At 40.6% G+C, this 24,239-nt stretch overlaps 1 protein-coding gene across 5 annotated transcripts in view; it reads right to left on the reverse strand.

Annotated features, from left to right (window-relative positions):
- Window positions 1-24,239, reverse strand: part of LOC101159629 (zinc finger MYM-type protein 4) — a 48,773-nt gene that overhangs the window by 15,041 nt on the left and 9,493 nt on the right. For 4 of the 5 annotated variants that reach the window (XM_023952026.1, XM_023952028.1, XM_023952027.1 and 1 more), the window contains 10 exons: window positions 13,452-14,001; window positions 11,590-11,642; window positions 11,357-11,506; window positions 10,767-10,830; window positions 6,467-6,663; window positions 6,027-6,151; window positions 5,166-5,400; window positions 1,688-1,903; window positions 1,449-1,599; window positions 1,249-1,364 (listed from right to left, as the gene is read on the reverse strand). In XM_023952026.1, coding sequence (XP_023807794.1) covers window positions 1,249-1,364; window positions 1,449-1,599; window positions 1,688-1,903; window positions 5,166-5,400; window positions 6,027-6,151; window positions 6,467-6,663; window positions 10,767-10,830; window positions 11,357-11,506; window positions 11,590-11,642; window positions 13,452-14,001 — 1,857 coding nt within the window. Of the gene's footprint in view, window positions 1-1,248; window positions 1,365-1,448; window positions 1,600-1,687; window positions 1,904-5,165; window positions 5,401-6,026; window positions 6,152-6,466; window positions 6,664-10,766; window positions 10,831-11,356; window positions 11,507-11,589; window positions 11,643-13,451; window positions 14,002-15,096; window positions 15,206-24,239 lie in introns of those variants that run through there. The other variant, XM_023952029.1, reaches the window with a different exon arrangement.

The following is a 24,239-nucleotide window of genomic DNA, read 5'->3' on the forward strand; positions in this document are numbered from 1 at the left end:
ATGACAAATCTTCCAACACTACATGAATGCAGAATGAATTCTGCACTTAAACCAAAGGTCAATTTATTTGTAGCGCACCATCTCTAAAAAATGAAACATTAATAAGGATTATCAATGTAATTGGTTTCACTTTGGCAGGCCAGATTTAATAGTTATGGCCGCCTTGGCCATAGTTTGCCCACCTCTTCTTTAGGGTTTTCACTTTCCGTAAATGAGCATTATTCATTCACAGGACTCTGGAGTCACTCTGTTCCCTTTTAGCATCACTGCAAGAAGCGGGGTGTTCAACAGCAGCAGAGCTTCACCCATGTGATCACAACTTTCAACTAGAAGGATTGTAGTGTTCTCTGCCAACGTGTTCTCTGGTTTCTCTTTATTTTAATCACTAATTTATTATCCACTGGTGTTTGTCTTTGTGTATTTTATTGCGCGGGGCTAATTGAATGTATTTTATTGTATTTTATTGCTTTTGTTTTTGTGTACAGCACCTTGAGCTGTCTTCTCGTCATGAAAGGTGCTATATAAATAAAATTAATTTAAATTTAATTTAATTTAAATTTAACGTCACGGTTAGTTAGCCTTTCAGTCTCACAGATTTTTGTACAGTGCAGTTTTCAAAGCCCTTTTTTCTCTCTCACTACAGTGTCGTGTTCTGGGTCCTGATTGGCTGTTGTCAATCAATCTCTTTCATGCACCATCAGCTCGCCAAATGTACATAAATGGTGAGCAGATCTTTGTTTTCATTCTATAATACTGGATTTATTTTTCTAAAAAAAGTTTGTCCGAATCCGAACTCTTCACCTACCCCTACGGCTTCTCCCTACCCCCACATTGAGCCCTCCAAACGGAGGTATAGTAAAAGTGTCTTCTAATTCGGACGTTACTCCCACTCGATGACGTCAATGCCACAACAACTGGAGGTATAGGGAGGATCCAGCGGGGTAGGGTAAGAATTCGGATTCGGCCTTTGAACTTTTAGAGTTTAAACAAGTGTTCACTTCAAAAATGTTCCATTCTGTCTCAGAAATGTGTAAAGTGTGTAATGAGGAGTTTTACAGCTGTAGAACATCTGCAGGTCTACTTAACGGATCACATCTATCGCGGGACATTTATGGAACGCATCTCCTGCAATAAACGAGGCAACACTGTTTTCAAAGCCGCGTGTTCTTCACCATGCAAGACCACACACTCCTGTAGGTCTGAGCCTTTGCTCCTGATTGCAAAAATAAAGCGCAGCCTCTGCTCTACCCTGTACGTCGTCACACAGTTGTAGGAGCAGAAATTTCGGATGGTGCCGTCCAACAAGGCCAGGTGATACTGAGGAACAGCCGACACTTTGCAAAGACTACATGGGAATGGAGCACCTGAAAGAAGGAAAAAAAAAGTTTAAAAAAATGACTGTTTCAACACATACTGGGTTTGTTTTTCTTCATGTTGCCGTTTCATACCAACAAGGGTTTGCAGCCGAGGTCGACTGTCTTCCACGCATTCGCGAGAGCAGTAAAGCCGAATTTTGCCCTTCTGGTCCCGTTCCATGATGGTAGAGGACACTACTGCTATCTTGTGACAATTGCCGCACTCCGTTGTCTTCTTGCAGGTCTGCACAGTAACAGTTTGGACAAAGTTTATGCTGGCTTACCAAGAGGCCAGGGGAAAATATCTTCGGAAACAAATGACCGTTTCGTACGTGTATGTAGGTGCCGATGCAGGTTGGACTGCAGAAGTTGAGGTGAGATCTCTCAATGCTGAGTGTGTTACTGGAACCAGAGTTGCTGTTACAGTAAAGTCCGCAGCCTTCACAGCAATTCATTGATAACTGTCGCAGCTTACGCCAGGTCACAAAACAGGCATCGCTACAAAGTCTGTGCAGTCTTCCTTGATGGGTGACCTCATGTTCAATTTGCTGTGGAGGCAATCGCATCAAGAACAAGGAAAAAACAAAGGAAAGAAACAGATGAGATTCACTTTACTACGTTTCTTGAGCTCTATGAAGTTATATTCTTGCCACTACATTGAGAACAAAACTCAGTTTTGAGATCAAAATTCCCTGAAGTGCAAACAAAATGTACGGTTTTAAAACAAACTTCCTAAGTAAAAATACAGTTTTTCATTTGCGGCACAAATGTTTTCAGCTCTGTTGTCACGCATCACAGTTTCTCCCCGTCTGTGATTTTACGTACAAATTTAGTGATCTTGATGCCACCTAACAGCCAATCATTGAACCATTTTGTTCAGTAACCCTTGTGCTATCCTAGGCACTTTAACGTTGGGAGTTGGGTCATCTAGACCCACTAGACAGTGCTCTGAACCTTTTTTCTTCAATGATTTGTGATCTTCACTGGTGTCCATGGATTACATGAAATCTTTCCACCTTTATCCACCTTTGTCATGGTAGGGAGAACACGTCAATGTAAGGGTGGGGTCATCTAACATAGCACAAGGGTTAATGTGATCATTAAGTTTTTTTTTTTTTTTTTTTTTTTTTAACTTGTTCTGTCCAACAGCTGAGCAAACAGATGAGAGCTGAAGGCTTTTTGTGTTGGACAGGTTTTACTATCACAAAAAGAGGTTATATAGCTTCAAGAAACTAGAGTGTAGATTTGTATAAACCCCTTTTTGTCGTATTATTTTTTATTTATTTGTTACATTTAGTGTGTGTGGGGAGGGAGAGGGGAAGAATGTGAAGGGGAGGGTGGAAGACAGTAAAAGGAAGAAAGGTGAAAAGGTGGGGGATTTAAATAAGTTATTATTTTAAGCTGTAACAATTATTCCAGATCTGCTGGAAAGACGAATGTTACATCAAAGGTGAAATTCTGACACTAAGATGAGCGAAAAAAATCTGTCCATCAATACACTGTAGGTAAGGAGGAGGGATGAAGCAGACAGGGAGTGTGGCAGTGTGCACGTGCACGTGGGGGTGGAGATACATGCATGCTGCCGACGTGAACCGTGTGTTCATAAGGGGAACCAGATCCTACCCAGCCAGACCAGCCGGACCAGGGGCCTCATTTATAAACGTTGCGTACGCACAAAAGAAGGCGTACGCCACTCTCTACGCAATAGTTGAGATTTATAAAAAGCAAACTTGACGGGAAAATGTGCGGTCCTCCACGCGAGCTCTGACCCAGGCGTACGCACAAAAACGGGTGAAATGAGAAATGGCGACGCCGTCAGCAGATGGGAGAAACACGTGAAAGTGAAAATGACAATACTGCCTCTCAGAAATAACATGAAGACTTCACAAAGCAAGTCTTACAATTAACAGCTACACGAACACCTGTTTGATCGATCAGCAGTGAAACAAACAAAAAAATCAAACGAAAATTACAACAGAAATTCAAATGAACACTTATTTGCAAAAAGAAAAGTGAAATTTGTTCTGCAATATTGGCATTTTGTGCAATTCATCGTCATAAATAATATAGTTAACAGAACGAAATTATGTACAAAACTGATATTCTCGTTAATGTGTCCGTCTGGCGGAGCAGATATAGGAGCAATCAGACAGACAGATGGATAGAGAGAGATGCATTAATTGTCCACTAGGGAAAGTTGTTTACATAGTAAAACATTTCTTCATAAGCTATGGAATTATGGTATTCATGCATATGCCTTTAGTTTGTTTTATTTTTGATAAAACAATGTATGGCGTATGTCTCAACCATTCAGAAAGCAACAAGAAATTACATTTGCGCTGAACAATTTCCCATTTCCAAGTCGATTATTACCGACATCTGTAGCTTGTCAGATGTAATTAAATGGATGGAAATAAAATGCCCCATCACAATGCGTAATGACGCACAATGGCTGATCTTGCGCTCTTAGAAGATGTGGCAAATGGAAGAATTCGGAGTGAACGCATCTTTAGAGAAGACTTGCTTGCTGACAAACGAGGACGAGTGGCTTATGAGCCGGTTCCGACTTCCTCGAGCCGTCCTGTTGGACCTCTGCGGGCTTTTGGGGGTGTGTCACCCGGTGCATTTGGTGCGTCGGCGTCCCCCTGCGCCTCAGTCACCACTCCACAAAGGGATTCCCCAATTCTTGCCACTAGTCTCTCATCAAGAGGGGTCAGCCCCCCCCCCGTGGCAAACACACTCTGGCGATGCAGCGCCAGAGGTTTTTTTGCCTCGACTTTGATGTCCGACCATTTCTTTTTTATTTCGGCCACGCTCCAAGGTTGTGAGGCTACAGCATTACGGCGTCTGCCACCGTTTGCCACTCACGTGGCTTTTAGGCATTAGTAATGCCCACACTTTGCCCTCCAAACAACACTTTCCTCCTCTTTCCACCTCGCCAACGATAAATTCTACTTCACATTGAGTGAAGTTACGTTTTTTTTAATTTCCTCTCGGTGTTTGCCATGATTTCGCAATCAATGAATATTCATTTGTGGGCGTTTCATGGACTATTTATGGGCAACTATGGGCGTGTCATACAGCCGCAAAAGCTGCGCTGCATTTAGAATTGGTTGTGATTTATTAAGGGAAAGATGCGTAGGATGTGCGTGCGCACGGTTTTATAAATCCGAATATTTCTGTGCGTACGCACGTCCTATGTTTCATCCGTACGCCACTTCTGACGCAAATCTTACGCAAAGTTTTATAAATGAGGCCCCTGGAGAGGGGAGGAGAGCCCCCCAGGCCAGAAGCCCCCCCAGCATCCGGACCCAGGCAGCCCGGGAGGGGAGGAGGAGGGGACCGCCCACCCCACCAGCCAGGCACAGAGAGGGCCCCCCTACAGGGGCCCCCCCAATGCCCAGAGGCACAAGCGAACCCAGCGTCCGGCCCCCAGGCCACAAGACAGGAGCGCTTAGCCGTACCAGGCGGCAGCCATGGGGGCCACCGGGCGCCGGACACCAAGACAAAGGCCAGGGACGAAGCCAGGGCCCCCGGAACCCATGAGCCGGCCACCCCCGACTGGTGCCCCGTCTCTGCAAGCCAGCCCAGGCACGCGACCTAAGCAACCCAGGGATCGCCACGCACCCACAGCCACCCCCCATAACCCCCCATTAAGTTTTGTTTTCAACACCGAACAGCATAAAAACATCGTCTTGCTCAAACTTGACAAAAGCGTCTCTACTAAAAACAAAAGAGTGGCCGTGTGCGTCAGCTGTGATGCCAGAGTGTCAGATCCCAGATTTACACACAATATCCAGAATATCTTACTCTATTGGTGATTTTGCAGACACTACAGAACAGTTTTTCGGGCAGGCGATCCAGGGGTTTCTCCAGGGGCTTTTCGGGCTTCTTCTCCAATCGTTTATCCGGCCATTTGTCAGGGATCCTGTCAATGGTTTTCTTTCTGTGTCTGAAGACAGACAGACAGAACTGGCCACAGAAGGACATCAACGTGTTGTCTTCTGCTGGGATAGTGATCATGTCTCTCGGTTGAGCAATTTCCCTGTATTAAAAAAAAAGAGAAAAGAAATGAGGATAAATAAATGGCAAAATCCACAAAATGGTAGCACTTATGTGCTGTTTATCATATAGGTACTATTTTTTTTGGAGTATAAGTAGCAGTTTTTTGCCTAGTTTGGCGGGAGCTGTGACTTATACTCTGGAGCAACTTATATTTGATATTTCTTTAAATCAATATTGGCACATATATTTATTAATTTCCCAATAACAACCGCTTGACGGCATTGTAAGTGTGCATTTGCTATTGACAGGAACTCAAAAGAAGCGCTGCTCAGTCTGATAAGGTAGTGGAGTCATCTGATCGTTCTCCTGAACTTCATGATATTTCTCTAATTTCTATCAAGAAAATAATAAAAATGCTATAAATTATTGCATTTTCACTTCCATTTAAAAAAAATGGAGTTACATAAAAAAAATGTGAATTTGTGCTAAACAAGCATTTTAGTCTTCAATATGGACTTTCGATGTGAATATTGGAAAGATGGACATTTTTTCCCCTAACCCCACTCTGTTTCTTTGCCTTAGACAACATGTTTTACAAACTTAAAGTCGTGGACAAATATGCTCCTCATGCGAGCTTGAGATGTGAGAGGCGATGAAAAGCTTTACCTGTTGCACTGGAAACAGTTTCGATTCTTAACGGCTGGAGGAAGGTGGCCTGTCAGACAGACAGTGGAGCAGAAAAGCTGCGTTGACCCTTTTCTTTGGAATGCTGTTTGGCCTTTCAGCAGAACCTTGAAACCCATTACAAACAGAATTGAATGTCTTCATTTGATCAAAATCTGTTTTCAAGCCTAAAGAAAAGCTACAGCCTACTAAGAACTAAAATGAAGAGTTAAGTAAAGAAGCACATTTCTCATTTTACTAACAACTAAAGTTAAAAGCCAATTTCACACAGAAACAATTTCAAACAACTACTTACTTTTCCTGTCTGTGAATTTAAATAAAAGACTGTTATGATAGAAGACTGCTCTACATTTTTAACACCTATCCACTGATACACCCAAGTTTATTTACAACTAGAACAAATGCTGCATGCTAGCCTGTACCTTGGAGCAGCCGCTGCAGCGAACACTTCCAGCCATCTGAGGTGGGGGTGGGCGTTGTGGTATCATGGTCAGAGTGGGAATCGGCCGTGCAACTGGAGCTGGCTGCCTGACAGGAAGGGAAGTCATGGCCTGGAGGACAGCTCCTCTTCCAGGGATGAAAATGGTAGTCTGAGCTGGAGCGGAGACAGCTGCTGGAACTTCAGCAGGAGAAAGGAGACATTTTGATGTGTCCACAAGTCTTATTTACACCCCTAGTGTACGGGTTTAGTTCTGAGATCTGCCAGATGCCAAAATACCAATAATGTTTAAGCTACAACAGTTTAACAAGCTCCAGTGTTAACATTCTTTTGACAACCATCATTTTTCAACTTTTAATGATATTAAACATAATTCCAGTTTAGTCTGAAGCACAGAACTGCAGCCTTTTTGCTGACATGCAATACTTAACAGTAATGAAGTGTTTACACAATCAACGTGGCACCCCTGGCCTTCTGTTGTAGAGAAAAGTGGCTTTTCACCTTTTTGCAATACATTACTAACACAAAAGAACACAAATCCAATATGACAAGTCGCTTTTCCCCGCAACAGAATCAGCTGATTGACGATGGTGTAAATTGTCGAAGAGTTTTTGGGTATCGCTGGTGATATCTTGCGATAAAGGGTTAAAATCCAACTGTTGACTCAAATAATGGTAAGGAATAGGACTGAATGCAAACCTGCTTTTAAAAGCCAATTATAGATAGATTGAACTTCAATTCATCCCAAGACAGAGAAATTAATTAATATGTAACCATTACTCAAAAAACAAGATAATAATAAAAAACAACAGATAAGAGATAATAAATAGCACTAATTCACAATAAATAACACAAATAAACAACCTGATCAACTCTAATGCGAAGGAGATGTGTCGCACTTCATGAGGCAAATGGTGATCACACCAGATACTGACTGGTTGTCTGAGTCCCCTGACCCCCTCAATAAAACAAAACTGAAGATTTCAGAGTGGCCTTTTCTTGTGGCCAGTCTAAGGCACACCTGTGCAATAATCATGCTGTCTAATCAGCATCTTGATATGGCACACCTGTGAGGTGGGATGGATTGTCTTGGCAAAGGAGAAGTGCTCACTATCACAGATTTAGACAGATTTGTGAACAATATTTCAGAGAACTGGTTATTTTGTGTATGTGGAAAATGTTTCACATCTTTGAGTTCATACCATAAAAAATGGGAGCAATAACAAAAGTGTTGCGTTTATATTTTTGGTCAGTGTAATAGGGTTGTGCCGATGGACGATATCATCGTCCATCGTGATGGGTGACTGACATCCCGATGGAGAGACCACCATCGTGATGCCACGCCCCCGCCACGTTGCGCGTCGACACCATAAGCCGCAGTTACATGTACAAAATATCTTGATGGGATCAATGGTCGGATTAGAATCCAACCGTGTACATGGGCCCAGAAAAATGTTTTTTAGAATATAAAAACGTTCACTAAGGTCACACTTTCCGTCGGAATAAATCATTCGCACATGCGCAGTAGGGTTTGAAAAACGGAAGGATATAAACTCCGCCAGCGGCTTTTTTTCTTCAAACTTTATTGTATGTAACAATTCAATACAAAACATTGTTAAACAGCGCCGAGCGGCTATATACATTGACATGTCAGCTCGGTAAAATACGAGATGATCTTCTAAACGTGCTTTTAATAATGTTACGGTTATTATGAAACACCTGTTCGCTCATCATTTGAATTTTAATCCGTGTGGTCAGTGCTTTTTCTGAACGAAGCCAGGATTAGCAGTATGCTAACACGGGCTAACAACATTAGCTTTGGGTGGCGCAGCTTGCTGGCTGCACGTAAACATGTAAGAATAACATCAGCCTTTATTTAGTCGGGACACGACTGGAAACACAAATCCGCGTGATTGTTTGAATGTTTTCTAAGGACTGAGCGACATTTCTGCTTTGAAGCTCAAACCGCTGTGTGTGCTGACGATCCGAGCTGTGCTCAGACACACACTTTTAGACCCGGTTCTGAGTTCGGTTGATTGTACCCCTAGAGCTGCGGGACGGATCGCAGTCTTAAATCTCCCACACATACCGCTCATGTACCCCCCCCCCCCCCCCCCCTTCCCATCAAACACAAAGCTGTAAGTCCGCACTCCCCCGGAAGTGCGGGAGCGGACTACTTCTCTTCTATTTTGTTTGTTACTTTTTTTGTTAAAGTCACTTCCCTCAGTTTATACTGGATCATCGCGGATTGGGAAATAAAATGAAAAAAGCAAAAAAACGAATAGCAGTTATACAAGAACGAAAAATGTAAAAATACCCCCCCAACCCCCCCGACGATATCATCGTCCATCCCGATGGTTGACAGCAAACATCGTCAACGGCCAATTTAAGGGACATCGCCCAACCCTACAGTGTAATTCCATGATTTCCAATATTAGAAAGAAATGTTTTATTTACAAAAAAAAGTATCAATTTGTGCATATGTTTGATGTACTGGGGAAAAAAATGAGTACTGTTTGGCAGATGGGTAGAGAAATCGCCAGGCTGAATGCAAAGTGCAGTTATAGTTATGGCTTCTTTTTGCACTGCTGTTTCTGCTGATGCCAGAACTGCTGATGGTTGTTCCTGAAAGTATGCGTCACAGATTTACGTTGGAGATCTGATGCATTTCTAATAATTACATCCACCTACGGTAACCAGAAATCTACGGAGCAGTGCAGAGCAGGGGGGCTCTTTACGTCAATCGTTCGCAAAGGACATGTGGGTAGATCGCAGGCCATAAATAAACAAATAAAATAACAAATATATTTTAAATAATCATCCTCTCCGTGAAGTAACATAGAACGGCCAATCGAACATCGTCTGATCCATACGACACTGAACCAATGCGTTTAAATCCACTGAGTGCTCAGTTTTTCTGGAGTCTGAGAGCTGCTGTCGGCCCTGCTGTGTACCAGGTCCCTAGCGGAGGACCAGTCTGCCTGCAAAAGTGGCAAAGATTGAGGCCCGGGATGGCCCGCGTGGCTCCTCAGTCTAAAACTAAGACGCCTCGTCTGACCCAGCCATCCCGCCACGCTGCCTGCTGCTGGGTTTGCGGTTCCCACCCGGGGGATCTGAGCCCACTCAGGCACCAGTGTCCTTCTCCAGCACTGCACACATAGACCATGCGCTGCCATTTGCTCAGCTGTGGTTTAGCCAGCCGCGCTTTAGCCACTCTAACCCCCCGTTAGACGGTTTACGGCAGAACATGAAATGCTTTCCGTTTTCACAATAAAATGCCTCATCTGTTCTAATTATGTATTTCTACAACAATAATATTAATACAACAAAGCAATCTTCTCACAGAGATTGGTGTACTACTGTGTAGTTTTTGAGTTATTAGTACATAAACATAGTATTTTTGACTGAAGATATCATAGAAGTTGTCAACTTTGAAGTTGAATAAAGTGACTTTGGTGTATAATTCCAGGCCTTCACTAGTCAATCATTGTTCTACACAACCTGCACTGCCACCTGACAGACATTTGTGTACACTGTGTAGTTTTTGAAAATTTCAGCCTAAATAAAAAAAAAAACTTGTGTAGTATTCTAGGACAGTGGTCCCCAACGGACCGGTATGACGTCACACTAAGTTTTCACGGACAGAAGTACTGTCTATTAAATGGAGTTGAGTTGTTTTCCTCTTGGCTAATTGCACTTTGTTCATCTGCTCCTGATTAACAACAATTTGAATAAAAACTCAGAAATGCTATTTTGAGCTTAATTTTATTTTATATATGTCCTGCCTCATCAGAAAAATGCCACAAGAACAGGTTATAAAAACCAAAAACCCATCTTTTATGGGAGTGGGTCTTTAATATTTCCTATGCCAGATGATGAGCTTTTCCTGGTCTGTGCTGGAAGTGCAGATGTGAATGCCGGACGCCCTGCCCTCCACCAGGCACCAACACAAAAACCTGTCTGCAGGCTATGTATGAAAAACCTTCTACCAGCATAATGTTTTTTAACGTAAAGGGAAAAAGTTCTTTCAATTAACGTCAATAAATAAAGTGATAAACTACCTGAATTCAACATAAAACAGGTAGTCCAAACAAACACGTCTTTTGCTAAATGATCTGCCTCAGCCACTACAATAAAAATAATAATAATAACTGAACAGTAGAGAATAACTGCAATAGAAGCCTCAACTATGAAAATGCTTTAAAAAGAATCTCAGTGAGGAGCCTATGATATTTGTAGGTCTTGTCTATATATGTAGATATTCCCACCTAAAATCAACTCACTTGTATTGGATGTGAAGGTGTTCGCTCCTCCTACAGAGTAGACGGAGCTGATTCTTAGCTCTTCCTGAAATTGTAAAATAAAACAAGAATTTAAAGGTTAACTCAATATTGTGTGAAAACACAAATGGGGATTATTATGAAGAAACAGGAGGAAGTGTTCTCTTAATATATTGCGTTCACCTTTCACGGTCTCACTGATTTTTGTGTGCGCAATTCTTTTTTAACAGTGCAGTGTGTTCGATGACCTGATTGGATGGAGACCTTGTCAGTCAATCGCCACCATATTATGTCTCCTGTACAGATAAGTGCAGCTTTCCAAATCTACACAGATCTTTGTTTTCACTCCATAATACTGGACTTGTTTTTCTATGAAGGTTTAAACATTGAGTTAAAACAAGAGAGAAAAGTGTTTAGTGGGGGGGTTTACAGCCCCAAAACATCTGTAATCCTACTTCTTGGAAGTCACCAATCGCAGTTTTATTTTTATTTATTTTAGAAAGTAGCACCTGCGATAAAAGCACTTTAAGTGTTGAATCCATGTCTGCTTATTTAATCTCCGGCCTGGTTTAGGTAAACCTCTGCATGCCCACCTCTTGTTGGTCCAGCTCCTCCTTAATCTGTTTGGTAGAACTCTGAGGCAGCAGAGCAGCATCGTAGCCTTCATCAACAGGTTCGTCCTTAATGGTGATTCCAGGAGAAGCTGGGGTGTTACCATCCTCCACTGGGGCAGTCTCTGATGTCTGAAACCATAAATGTCCACAAATTGACTCATAAGGACTGAACAACAGCAGATAATTAAAAGGGCAAATATTAAAGTACTTACTTCTTCCTGTTGGCTGTCTTCAGTTTCCTCTGTCTGGTTTAAAATCCCCTCGTCTGATATGAAGACACAGAACATTGTTTCTTATAGCTGAACCTACATTTGGAAAACCACTTGCAAAGAAAAGTCCTATTGATCTTTGTTCTTTAGTATTCCAGCTGCCTTTAAAACAAAAAGACGAGTCAGGGACAGATGACTAAAATCCTGTTGTAGCAAATCACTCCAAACCTGCTAAATCACTATTTCAGCAGATAAAAATATTTATATTTTCATATTAGTAGAGTAAGTTATTGAACTATTTTTTTGTTGTTGAAAAAACTGTTGGCATGAATCAACTAAGTCAACTGAGACATGCTTTAGTGCAATAAAGTTCATAGTGTCTGCAGTTGTTGACTGACTTCTTGGTTCTTTTGTTAACATAACCCGTGTCTGATAACAAAAGAACCAAGTAGTCAGTAAGACCAGCTTTCTTTTGAGCCACTATAATGCTGGTGACTGTCTAGTGCACATGTGTCAAACTCAAGGCCCGGGGGCCAAATGTGGCCCTCCATGTCATTGTATGTGGCCCGCGAGAGCATAAAAGTTTTTATTTTCTTAAAAATACAAATCGGTGTTTATATCTAGGGGGAATATGACTTGGAATATGGGATTGAGCAACTATACATTAGGACTTAAACACTGTCCATATAACCTAACCTGACAGAATCAAATTTAAAAGGATTTATGTTAGAGTAACAAGCAAACATATGTTTTCTATGCAACTGTAATTGTCACTTTAAAAAGTTATAATAAATAAATAATGAGTTATTTAACATTAAGGAGTAGTTACATTTATTTTTCATTACATTTAGTTACATGTATAAGTTATATCCGGCCCTTTGAGGACAGACACTATGCTGATGTGGCCCTCTGTGAAAATGAGTTTGACACCCCTGGTCTAAGGCTTTGAGAGCAAAAATGAATAAATAAATATTACAAATACATTTAAAAAACTCCAACAGGGCTGGACTATGGGGTAGTGGTTGGGACTCTTGCCTCAAAAGCGAGACAGCCTTTGTTCAATACCAGCCGGGTTCTTTCTGTGTGGAGTTTGCATGTTCTCTTCGTGCATGTGTGGGTTTTCCTCAAGGCGATCCAGTTTCCTCCCACAGTCCAAAAACAGGCTTTATACATAAATTGAGAATTCGAAATTGCCCCTAGGTGTAAATGTTTGGTCCTGCAACAGACTGAGCCATCTGTCCAGGGTGTACCCCGCCTTGGTCCCACAGTAGCTGGGTCGGCTTCAGCAACCCCCTGACTTTGCAAGGGATAAAGCTGGTTCTGAAGATGGATGGATGGATGGATGGATGGATGGATGGATGGATGGATGGGGGGAAAAAAATCAATACCCTTCAAAGCTCAGGGTATTACTTTGTGTTTCTCCCTTACCTGCTTGATTATTTACCATTTTCTCCTGAATCTCATTTCCTTACTCCACATTTCAGAGGTTTTGTATCATGGATCACGTGTCACATCACTGGTGGATTCAGTGACAACTGATAGACCTGGACAAACCATTTACTCTCTATCCATGAAGAATCGTTATATTTAAACACAGCATAGACATAAACTATAGTTGGATAGAAACAGAAATCTGCTCTGAATGTTAAATAAGCAAGTTGATAACGAAATGCTGTTTATAAGGAGATTAGATATGATATCATCATTGTTGATGCTTTCTTTACCGTGTAGTTTTTAAACTATTGTTTAGCACTTCTTGTGCTTTATACCAAGTTAAACTACAAAGCTGGAAAAGGATCTCTGAGAAGCAAGATCAGTTTGTTTTAAACATAAATCTAGAGGTGTGTGATGTCAAAAAGTTCTACCTCTGCTGTTGTCCGGCGTGTTGTCCTGGGAGGAGTGGGACGTGTTAGCAGACACCTGACTGGCTTCTCTTTCTTGCTCGCCCTCCTCATCCTCTCCAGGTTTACGCGGAAAACAATCTTTTTTGGTGGAAGTGTTATCCTGGGTGCATTGGCTTGTTTTTGAGTTGGCCTTGGCGGCATCCCCCGCAGTTCCCAGAGGGAGGGCATAATGCCAGTTTTCATCCTCCTCCGGCTCAAACGCAGGAAGACCATCTAGTGCATCGTCCGACGCAGCTCCCCCACTTCCTCCAGATCCTCTTTTGCTGGTCATCATCTGAAACGAGGAATGTTTGTCGGAGTCTCCCGCCTCCTCCTTCACCTTTTCTTCTTGTTTTCTGCAGCTGCTATCTTCTTCCATTGGCTGGCTTTCTCCGTGTCCTGAAGTCTCGTCAAGTTCCTTTTGCTCAATCGGATCGCTGCTTTTGGAGGAGGAAACAGAGCCCCTGGAGGAGTCTGCAAACTCCCCCAGCCCCATGACCTCATCGAAGACTCTGGACATGTGCTCCTCGTGCTGGTGAAAAAGGGGAAGCGTGTAAAAACAATGAGCACTACAAACAAAAACAAGCTGCTTGACCTGGAGAGAAAAGGTGAGTATTCAGAATACAAGGCTCTGTGATGGTGTGCAAAAAAAAAAAAAAAAGAGTTCATATTTCCCATAATGCAAAAAATAAAAAAGGTATAATGGTAACTTTATGTGTATAATTCATTCATTTGTTTAAAAAAAAAAAGCAAAGTGCTTTGCAGGGCCACACTGAACAGCCTGTATGCACAATTGTTTTCTTGGGAGCTTGTGGCACAAAAACACCACATATTGTGACATATTAAGGTATAAAGGGGCAATTTAAAAGAAAGTGCAAAGGTTTTGTTGCTGTAACCTTGAAATGGAGAAATATATGCAAGATCACTGAATTTATCTTAATGAAACAAACAAAAAAATCATGATAAATTTAGCTCTGAACAACAATTTATGCTACACAATTTTAAATCCCTTTCTGCTTGTTGCATTATGAACAACCCAACTCATTTGGATAATTTAGAAGCTCTTAAAATCATGCTATTATTATTGTTAAATATAGGTCCTCTTTAACTTATGATGTAAATATATTCTATTTTTAGACGAAAGTACTTATTTATGGCATATTTATCATGGTGCTTTTTCATAATTAAACGCAAAATCAACCTTACAGCTAACTTTAGCACATTATTTGTCGATGAAAAGGTCGATGTGAGGCTTTGTTAAAAACCAGGACTCATGTAAGACAATCAGCAACATCTTGGCATTAATTAAACCTTCTGAGTTTAAAGCCCAGTGACAGTATGGTGCGTTATCTAACTAATATTTCGCTTTTTTTTTGTTTTGTTGCTAATCTATACTACATTTTCAAGAAGCGAGGTTAAGCATCAAATCTAAAAAGCGCACAGAAAGCTATTTGCTGCAAGTTAGCTAGCTAACTAGCTAGCTAGGTAACGTTAGCTAAAGAGAGCTCATCTTCCTCGACAGCTTTCTGACAAGAAATAGAAACTGACCGTATGCAACTAAATGCGTTTAATGTTTAGCAAACGTCTGCCTACGACCATGAGGTGTGTCTAGGTTTGTTTTTTATACCCTTAAACGCTTCAGTCTTGCTTCCTCCGAGTCCGCCATGTTTGAATTATGATACAGACGCCGCGCTTCAGGACGCGCAGCCAGCCGGACTCCTATGAATGCAAGAGAGCAGCGATGGCTGAACCCCGTCAAGCCGGAGGGTTGGCTAGAGGCAGGAGCTGCTAAAGACTGATAATACTAAATCATCCCAAAAGCCTTACGCCTCAGGAAATCTTTATGTCTATACAAATGCACGTTCTTCCATTTATTTTAATGGAGAGTTAGCTTAATTCATAGAATATATAGACCCTTTCCCCAAAAAATATAGAATATCATGGAAAAGTGTATTCATTTCCATAATTCCATTAAATGGTAAACTCTCATAGAATATAATAGATTCAATTCCCATTACTTATTTTATTTCAAGTGTTTATGTATTTGTTTTTTCATAAATAAAGGGTTCCAGCTCATAAAACCCACAAAAATATGGTTTCAAAACATTACACTGTAGAGAAACCTGCCCACATTTTGCAGGACATGAATGTTATAAACTGATTTCACCAATAACTATCTAGTAAACTCAAAGCACCTCCACAACTTCCTCAGATGTCATGAAAGACCCACTCCAATCTTATTTTGATCTATTTACAAAAAACCTTTTGATCCATTGTCAAACTGTTCCCAGTGTTCTTACAATTATGTCTAGCTTTTCAATTATGAAATCCAAAAACTTGTCGTTTTTTTAGGACATAATTTCTGCAGATGGGCATAAGTTAATTGGAAAATTGCCTCCAAGTTGTGGAAGTAACTGTAGGTGCTGAGTAAGTCTGCACTCATTTCCCATCATCCCTGCGTTTACACGCTCTCATGCTAGCCAACAAGCCCTCACGACTCCAAGGCGAGCAATACTGGATTGAGGAAAACCAAGACGTAGATGGATCTAGTCGGCTACAAGTGGATGCATCAGAATAGAGCGGAGCAAGGAGCTTGTTATAATTACAGTTTGTACGTAACAACCACAGGCTTTTTCAAAAGGCTTGTTTTTTAATCTGCTCCCAATTAACCCTGATTTGAATAAAGAAATTCTCAGAAACAGTTTTAATCTTAATTTTCTCTATCATGAAAAAAATTCTACAAGAACATGTTAAACAACACCAAAACAATTTTGATCGTAGTGGGTCATTAAATTGGTTCAGTTAGGCTATTAAAAGGTCAGAGCTGGCTCCACTTCCTGAAGAGGCTACAGTCATTTAGCATCTGTCAAACCATACTGAGGATGTTTTATGAATCTGTGATCTCTAGTACCATCTTGTTTGCTGTGGTGTCCCGGACTGAGGGTTGCAGACTCAAACAATCTGAATAAACTGATCTGCAAGGCTTGGTAAGTGGTGGGTATCCTTAACAACAGTGATGGAGAGTAGGATGCTTTAAAAAACTGTGAAGCATCCTGGATGAATCCACTAATGCCCTCTGCTGGCCCCTTGATCAATACAGGCGCACACTGACATCTGGGCTCCCCTTCACAAGAATTGAGCTCCACAGGTCTTTCTTTCCTGTGGCAAAAACAGCATAACTCCTCCATGAAAACCTGCTTACCTCACAAAACCACCTGAGAGTTTTATCCATTTTATTTTACACAGTTATTTTGCACACAGTGCCCGAAAGGGACAAAACAGGTTTAGAAGATGAATGAATAATTTGCAGTCCATTTGTAAGGTAGCTTTACTTTTATTTTATTTTTTGTTGAAATTTGGTGATTGGAGCTCTGCTAAAAATGTAATTTTCCCCTGTATTCTGATTCTGAATCAGTTCTGTTCAATTATCTCAGTTCGGTTCAATATATTGAAAACTTCAGACTTGACAAACAGCCAAAATTCCATCATTGATCCCCCTCCATTGTCTGGGTAAGTCTTAATAGTTCATAGCTAGGGAAGTTGTTTACAGAGTGCTGCGTCCAAGCAGATAAACAGAAAGGCTAATGGAAGGGTAAAATGTGACAGGAGAAGATGCTCCGGCAAAAGAGACGACCATGGGCTTCAGCGGTTTATCGAAAGGTCAAGATTCAAGAACCTGGAAGACATCCAGAAAGAGTGGAATGAGGTGACGGAACAGCTTATGGAGTTGACCGCAAGTGCCAACAAAATCTGGCCTTCTATAACTCCCAACCAGTGCCAATTATGCAAATTAGCACACTTTTTAATGATATCCATTTTTTATACTAAGGGTGTATATACATGTACACACAATGGTTTCACATTAAAATGTGATATCTTAATAATTAGGACATTTAAAAATATGTTTAATTAGGCTAAAATATGCAAATGTTTTTGAAAAGGCACAAAATGAAAATAATTTAAAGCTGTTCATGTCCAACAGGGCACCACAATACTAAAAAAATGTAGGTTATTTTTCCAGATAAAGTGCAAAGTTTATCTGAGAACAGTTTCTTTTAAAATCGAAAGGTGCTCAGAAACAGGAGATGTGACCGGAAGAAATTCGGCAGACCCAAAGTCTGAAGCAAGATTCTAAGAAGTGTCCCCAGTGTTTCTTTTTTTAAATTATGATTATGCCATTTTGTAGGACACAGATTCTGCAGAGCGGTACAAGTTCATTTGAAATTCATCACTGAGCTGTCGATGGGACTGTTGGCAAGGAGCAACCCTGCCCCTCTTTCATTTCCTGTTGATGAAAGCTCTCCGTTTACAGGCTCTTCCACCAGCTTTAAAAAGCCCATGTAAAACCCATTACATTACATTATCATCCACAATACACTGCTTTAATACAGAAGCATGCAGAACTGGTTGTTCCTCCATAAATAGTTGAAATAATGCAGTTTCGTAAAGTTAGTAACATTTACACAGATTCGGACTTCCGGGCCAATACGTTTTTTAATAAACGTTTTAAACTGATGGCAATGACCTACAGAAAACTTTTACTACAGAATAATGTATTTTCCCTCTTTTTAATGAGAATGACTCTCTCCAGGCTGCCAAAGGAGATTTTGGTTGGCAAATTTATCGTTATCGTGAGATTAAGCTGTGCAATACGCATATCCCAAAAGACGGCGACAACTGCAATAAATGGTTACCTTAAATGTACTAAAACAATCTTATGGCAGCTTGAAGTATTTAAAGAAATAAACCCATTTAAGCATTTGACCAATCAGAGGGGCCCCTTCATGCTGTTGACCAATGGGATGGAGTCCTTTTATGTTAGATACTCGCCTCCTATGTAGACTAGGGTCAATTGGAGTGTAACTTAAGTTATGTTGACTCTCATTTAAATTAAACTGTTGCGGTGCAATGGAATTGATGTTTTTGGTTGTTTTGCTATTTGATCATGTATTGCAAGTTATATAGTCATCGCTATATTGATCACTAATATCACAAATCACGAGTTATCCTCATATCGTGCAGCCCTAGATAGCAGTGAGATATCTGCCAAGGAACTGTCTACACAGTTAAAGCTCAAGAAAAAGATGACTTTAAATAATCAATAATGTCTCAAAAACAAATGAATGAGAGTAAACTGGTGTTCATCAGGAATACCAGAAACGCCAGAGGAAAAATTTAAAGCTTTACTCAAACCCAGCTTAGGCTTCCTGAAGAAAAAGTAAAATCTATAAACTTTCACCGTGTGCATCGCATGGGAGCAGCAAGACCAGGAAATTGCAGGCCAAGACCCATCGTGGTCACGTTCGTGCTCCACAAAGAGAAGAAAGAGGTGAGGCGCCGTGGCAGGGAGCTCCGGGGGACCGACTTCAGGATGGATGATCAGTTCCCCAAAGAAATCTTGGAGCGTCAAAGGATCCTGTTCCCCATCAGAAAGAAATTTCTGAGTGAAGGGGCCCACGCTGTCATCTCTGTGGACCGGTGAACGGACAGCTCCACCGCGACCCAAACGTCACCCCCTGGCTCTACTAAATCAGATACGTATCCGCACTCTTCACACTCTCTGCACAGGTGTTAGTTTATGCTTATATTTGACACACTGGGCATAACACACGGGGCATAAAGGTTTTCCACTTTAGGTAATACCACCACCAGTCTCTTCAGCAGGTTCAGACCTGTTTATTATAGGTTTGTTCTGCTTTTACCCTCCCTGTTTCCTTAATTATTTCCCCCTCTGCACTCTTTTCCTTTTTTCACACAATTTTCCCTAGGCTGATAGGAAAATTCTAATGACCGAGCATTCCACTGGTATTTAAACGCAGCACTTACGGATGAATTTGTGAGATGTGAAAACAGTCTCACGGTAGATCCGTGCGTAACTTTGGCTCTGTGTGTGCGTAACAAGGGATTCGTGCGTGTTTTTTAAAGATGTGTGTGTGTAAGTAGTTTCAAGCTGTTGTAATCTTAATTTGTGCATACGTAAATTGCATTTTGTATTTTTTTCATTTGATATTTTTTTAACTTATACACAAAACTTATTATGTGAGTCACAAATCACGCACAAATCCAAATTTATGCACAAATCCTAATTTACGCAAGCACAAAGCAAGAATATGCATACACAAATCCTAATTTACGCACAAATCAAGAATTACGCACGCACAAATCCGACTGAGTCTAATTTCTCTCCATAAATTAATGACTAAATTAAAAGATCTCAAAACTGATCTTGTGTTTCTTCAAGAAACTCATTTGTCTAGTTCATCAGTGAATGTCCTCACCACAGAAGACTTTCCCAACCTATATTCAGCTTGTTATAATTCTAGACAGAGAGGAGTAGCAATCATGATAAACAGGGAAATTAAATTCACAGCAACTAGTACAGTCATAGACCCAGAAGGAAGGTTTATAATAGTCACACTTTCCACTCAAAATATGCAGCTTTGCTTAGCCAATGTTTATGCCCCAAATGTAGATGATCCTTCATTCTTTCATTCCTACTTCTCTGCACTCTGAGCATACAGACAAATTGCTAATTGCGCGGCGATCTCAACATGTGTTTAGATCCAGAAATGGATAGGCTAAGTAACACAGGAAATCCTAGAACCTGGCAGTCCACAAACACTGTTGAACAGTACATGGAGGATTTTGGTCTTTGTGATATTTGGCGATCATTCCATCCCACAAAGCTTATACTTTTTTTTCCACAGTTAATCTAGGGCTGGGCGATATGGCCTAAAAATAAAATCGGAGATTTTATTTATTCGATTTCCGAATTTCCCCCCGATCCCCCCCCCCCCCCCCCTACTTAAGGAACGGGCCTTTAGACACACACACTGCATGTTAGCAGGCTTGTGGGTATCCTGTCGGCTGTAGTGGTGGTTGGGCGTGCAACGCTGGGGGGTCGATCAGCCAGAGGGGGTTACTGTCGCACAAGCTCAATACTCCTAAGTTACACCGGTTGCCTGACTAGCAGTTTTAACTCAAAAATGTCAAAACAAAACAAAATAGATGTGGAAAACGATGCTAACGCTCTCTGCTAAGCACACCGCTAAGTGTAGCAGCTAACTCTCCACGAGTGATGGAACCTTCCGCCCTGATACGGGAGATCTCTCAAAACTTTTGTGAAATTATGGAGGACAAATTTTCTAAACTTTCTGAAACCTTGGATAGGTTCTCGGTGACCCTGGAGAGCCACTCTAAGCGTATTACGGAGGCATAGCAGCGTGTGTCAGGTATGAAGTACATGCTATCTGTCCTGCAAGGAAAAGTCACCTAACTGAAAAGAAAATCAAGGAAGTTGGCGTGGACGAAATGGAAAACCGGAGCAGACATGACAATATCTGCATTCTCAGTCTAAAGGAGGGCACAGAGAGAAATCAACCCCTGCAGTTTTTTAAGTTGTGGCTCCCCACTGTGCTCGACCTAGATCGGAAAAACATCTTGGGATTGATTTAGATCAGTGTTTTTCAACCAGTGTGTCGCGGCACACTACACACATAAAACAATTTTTAAATCTTCTAACTTAATTTTTTATTACATCTTTATAAAAAACAGCTGCAGCTTCCAGGTTTTTCTGCCACAATTATCACAAAAATGCATGTGAGATTGCGGAAGGTCTTTAGATCAATTCAGACTATGATTTTATCCTTTTTTTTTTTTTTTTGGATGCTGGTGTGCCGCGGGATTTTTGACAAGGTTAAAGTGTGCCGTGGCTCAAAAATGGTTGAAAAAGACTGGATTAGATGAGAGAAGGTGGCACAAGGCCTTTGAATCTGTAAATAAACTCTCATTATGCAACAGGCTACGAGAAAACCAGTACAGAATATTACACAGACTACAATGCAACCCTAACCCTAACCCTGCACAAAATCAACCCCCAGATCCCTGACATATGTATCAAATGTAAAAAAAGAGACATCATCATTATTTTTTGGTTTTGTCACTTAATATCTAAATTCTGGAGTAACGATCCGAAAGAACTTACCTCAATACTACTCAAAACAATAAAACTAAATCCGACCCTATTCCTTCTGAATATACCTCCAAAGCAACTTCCTACGACAACGGACTTTATTGAAAAAACTCTTGCTTTTAGAAAGATGATGTGTTCTTTTGCAGTGGATCAGGGAGAAGCCTCCCACAGTTATCCAATGGTACAGAGAAACGTTTCAAATTTTTCCCATGGAACATCTTAGTGCCTCTTTAAGGGGGAATGATCATGATTTTTATCGGATTTGGGAACCACTTCTTAACTATCTTCCTTCCTTCCTTTGTCTTCTCAAGAAATCAGTGAGGCTAGGGGAAGCAGTTTAGATAAAACACATGCTGTTCAGTGATGTCCACATGCACTACCATTACTGCAACTTGTGTACCTGATTGTGTTAATCCTGTGCTAACCGGTTCATTGCGTTATTATGTAAAATTTTAATAAAGTACTGTTCAAAAAAGAACAAAGAAATGGACAAATTAGCAAAGAAAGGGAATTATATGATTTGTTATTTCTTATTAATAATACTTCCAGGCGTTGTTTGCTTTGTTCTGCAGCACGTTCATATCTGTAAAATTTTAATAGAATATAATTTTATAGAGAGAAAAATGTTATATGTTATTTAAAGTTTAACTTGATTTATTCTTGATTGATGTTCCTGTCTGTCTTTATTCATATTTATGTTCAAAAACACAAGTTTTAAAGGTTTAAAAGTTTTGAAAGATTAGCTTCAGTGTGTTCAGTAAATGTGTATCTTGTTCACCCCGCAACCTAAAGTGTGTTTTACATTCATGCCCCCTGTTCAACTGAGTTTGACACCCCTGTAATATGGGGTTATAAATGCAATTCTGTGTAAAACGGCCAAATAAATAGGGAACACAAAAGGATGTCATTACATTTGTATGTGTGCGGGGGGTGGGGTGGGGGTTACTTGCCCGGGGAGTAAGTTGGTGTAGAACCGCCAAGTGACGTGGGCAATGAAGTCCCCCAGGAGGACAATGGAGTCCCCCGTTGGGGCACTTTCCCGTACCCCTTTGAGAGTTACAAAGAATGCCGGGTCCTCCAAACTGCTATTCGGCCAGTAAGCCACAACCACAGTCAGAGACCTGTCCCCCCCCCACCTGAAGACGGAGGGACATGACCTTCTTGTCCTCCGGGGTGAACTCCAACACTTAGCGGCTGAGCTGGGGGCTCACAAGTAAGCCCACAGCAGCCCGCCGCCTCTCATCATGAGCTACTCCAGAAGGGTAGAGAGTCCAGCCCCTCTCTAATCTAATCAAATCAACCTTTATTTATATAGCACTTTTCCAACACATGTCACTCAAAGTGCTTTGCATAGAATATAATTAAATTTAAAAATAATATGACAGGCCAGATAATACAGACCCCTAACCCCCCCCCCCCCCCCCCCCCCCCCCACACACACACACCATGATAAAGAGAGTGGAAAAAATGATGGAATGTAGAGACCTGGCTATGTCCTGAAGTTGGGAAACATGTCCGCATCAATGACCCCCCACCCAAGGTAACGGAGTAAACTACCACAGGACCCCCCAGATCCGATTAAAAGAGTCAGACCCGGGAGATCCCATTTCAGCGACCCCGTTCACTGAGAAGGGTCAGTCACTGATGTGGAGGACCCCTCAGAAGAAAACACTGGAGTTACAAAAAAATGTAAAAGGAATAAAATTAAAATTAAAATATATTTAAAAACATGAACAAGAAACAAATAATTACATAAACCTTAATAGACATTTAAAATGGTCTGACAAAAAAATTAAAAACAAATAAAATAAATACAAATAAATAAATGTATATAAATACACATATAAAACTAGTAAAAAGAGAAAATAAATAATTAAAATATCAAAATAATTCCTAAAATTCAACTAAAAGCTAAATTAAAAAGGTAGGTCTTCAGCCTTCCTTTAAAAACATGAACAAGGACTGAGTTTCAGAGTCCAGGCTACCGCTCAGCCTCTCGCACAACCTCTGGAAAAAATTCTGTAAATCTGTAATAGGTTTGTTTAATAACATTCAATAAATACTCAAATGAAAATTATGCCGACTGTCATTTGTATTAAGTACTTAGAAAAATCAGAAACATATTTATATGTGCTGTAGTCTTTAATACTCATCAAATAATGATTTTGGGAGATGGTCATCGTATTTAATGTTTAGGATTTTGAATATATGAACCACATATGGTAAATGGTGTATTCTTGTGCCCTTTTTTACCTTCCTTGAAGCCCCAAAGCGCTTTACAGTCACAGTCCCATTCACCAATGTACACACACATTCACACACTGATAGCGGCTCAGCTGCCAAACACTGGCGCCAACCCATAACCACCGGAGGCAAAGTCATATATGATCAAAAATGTTAAATAAGTCTAAACTTACAGTCACCAAACTTTCTCCCATCATCTCACTACCCCATTATAGCAAAAAAATAAATAAAAATAAATTAATTGAAATATGGCTCAATGGCTCTACAAATACAGGAACTACGGTCAAATAACTTTCTCTTGTGATTTTAAATCACTACAACCAAGATTTTAGGTGAGGGCTACTTTGTGTTAAGTAGTTAAGGTTTTTATTCAACATTAGTCAATTTCTAAAATATGTTACCTAATTTGTTAGTTTACATATTTAAAAAGATTAATCATTTTAATTATTTGATTAAGGTAGTTTAAATTTAATTCTCTCTTTTTTTCTTGGTACTTGGGTATGGACAAAAAAACAAGTTTTATGTAGAGATTTGCCATGATTGAAATTTTCATA

This window comes from Oryzias latipes, chromosome 22 (assembly GCF_002234675.1).
Source record: "Oryzias latipes chromosome 22, ASM223467v1".
NCBI classification, from domain to species: domain Eukaryota; kingdom Metazoa; phylum Chordata; class Actinopteri; order Beloniformes; family Adrianichthyidae; genus Oryzias; species Oryzias latipes.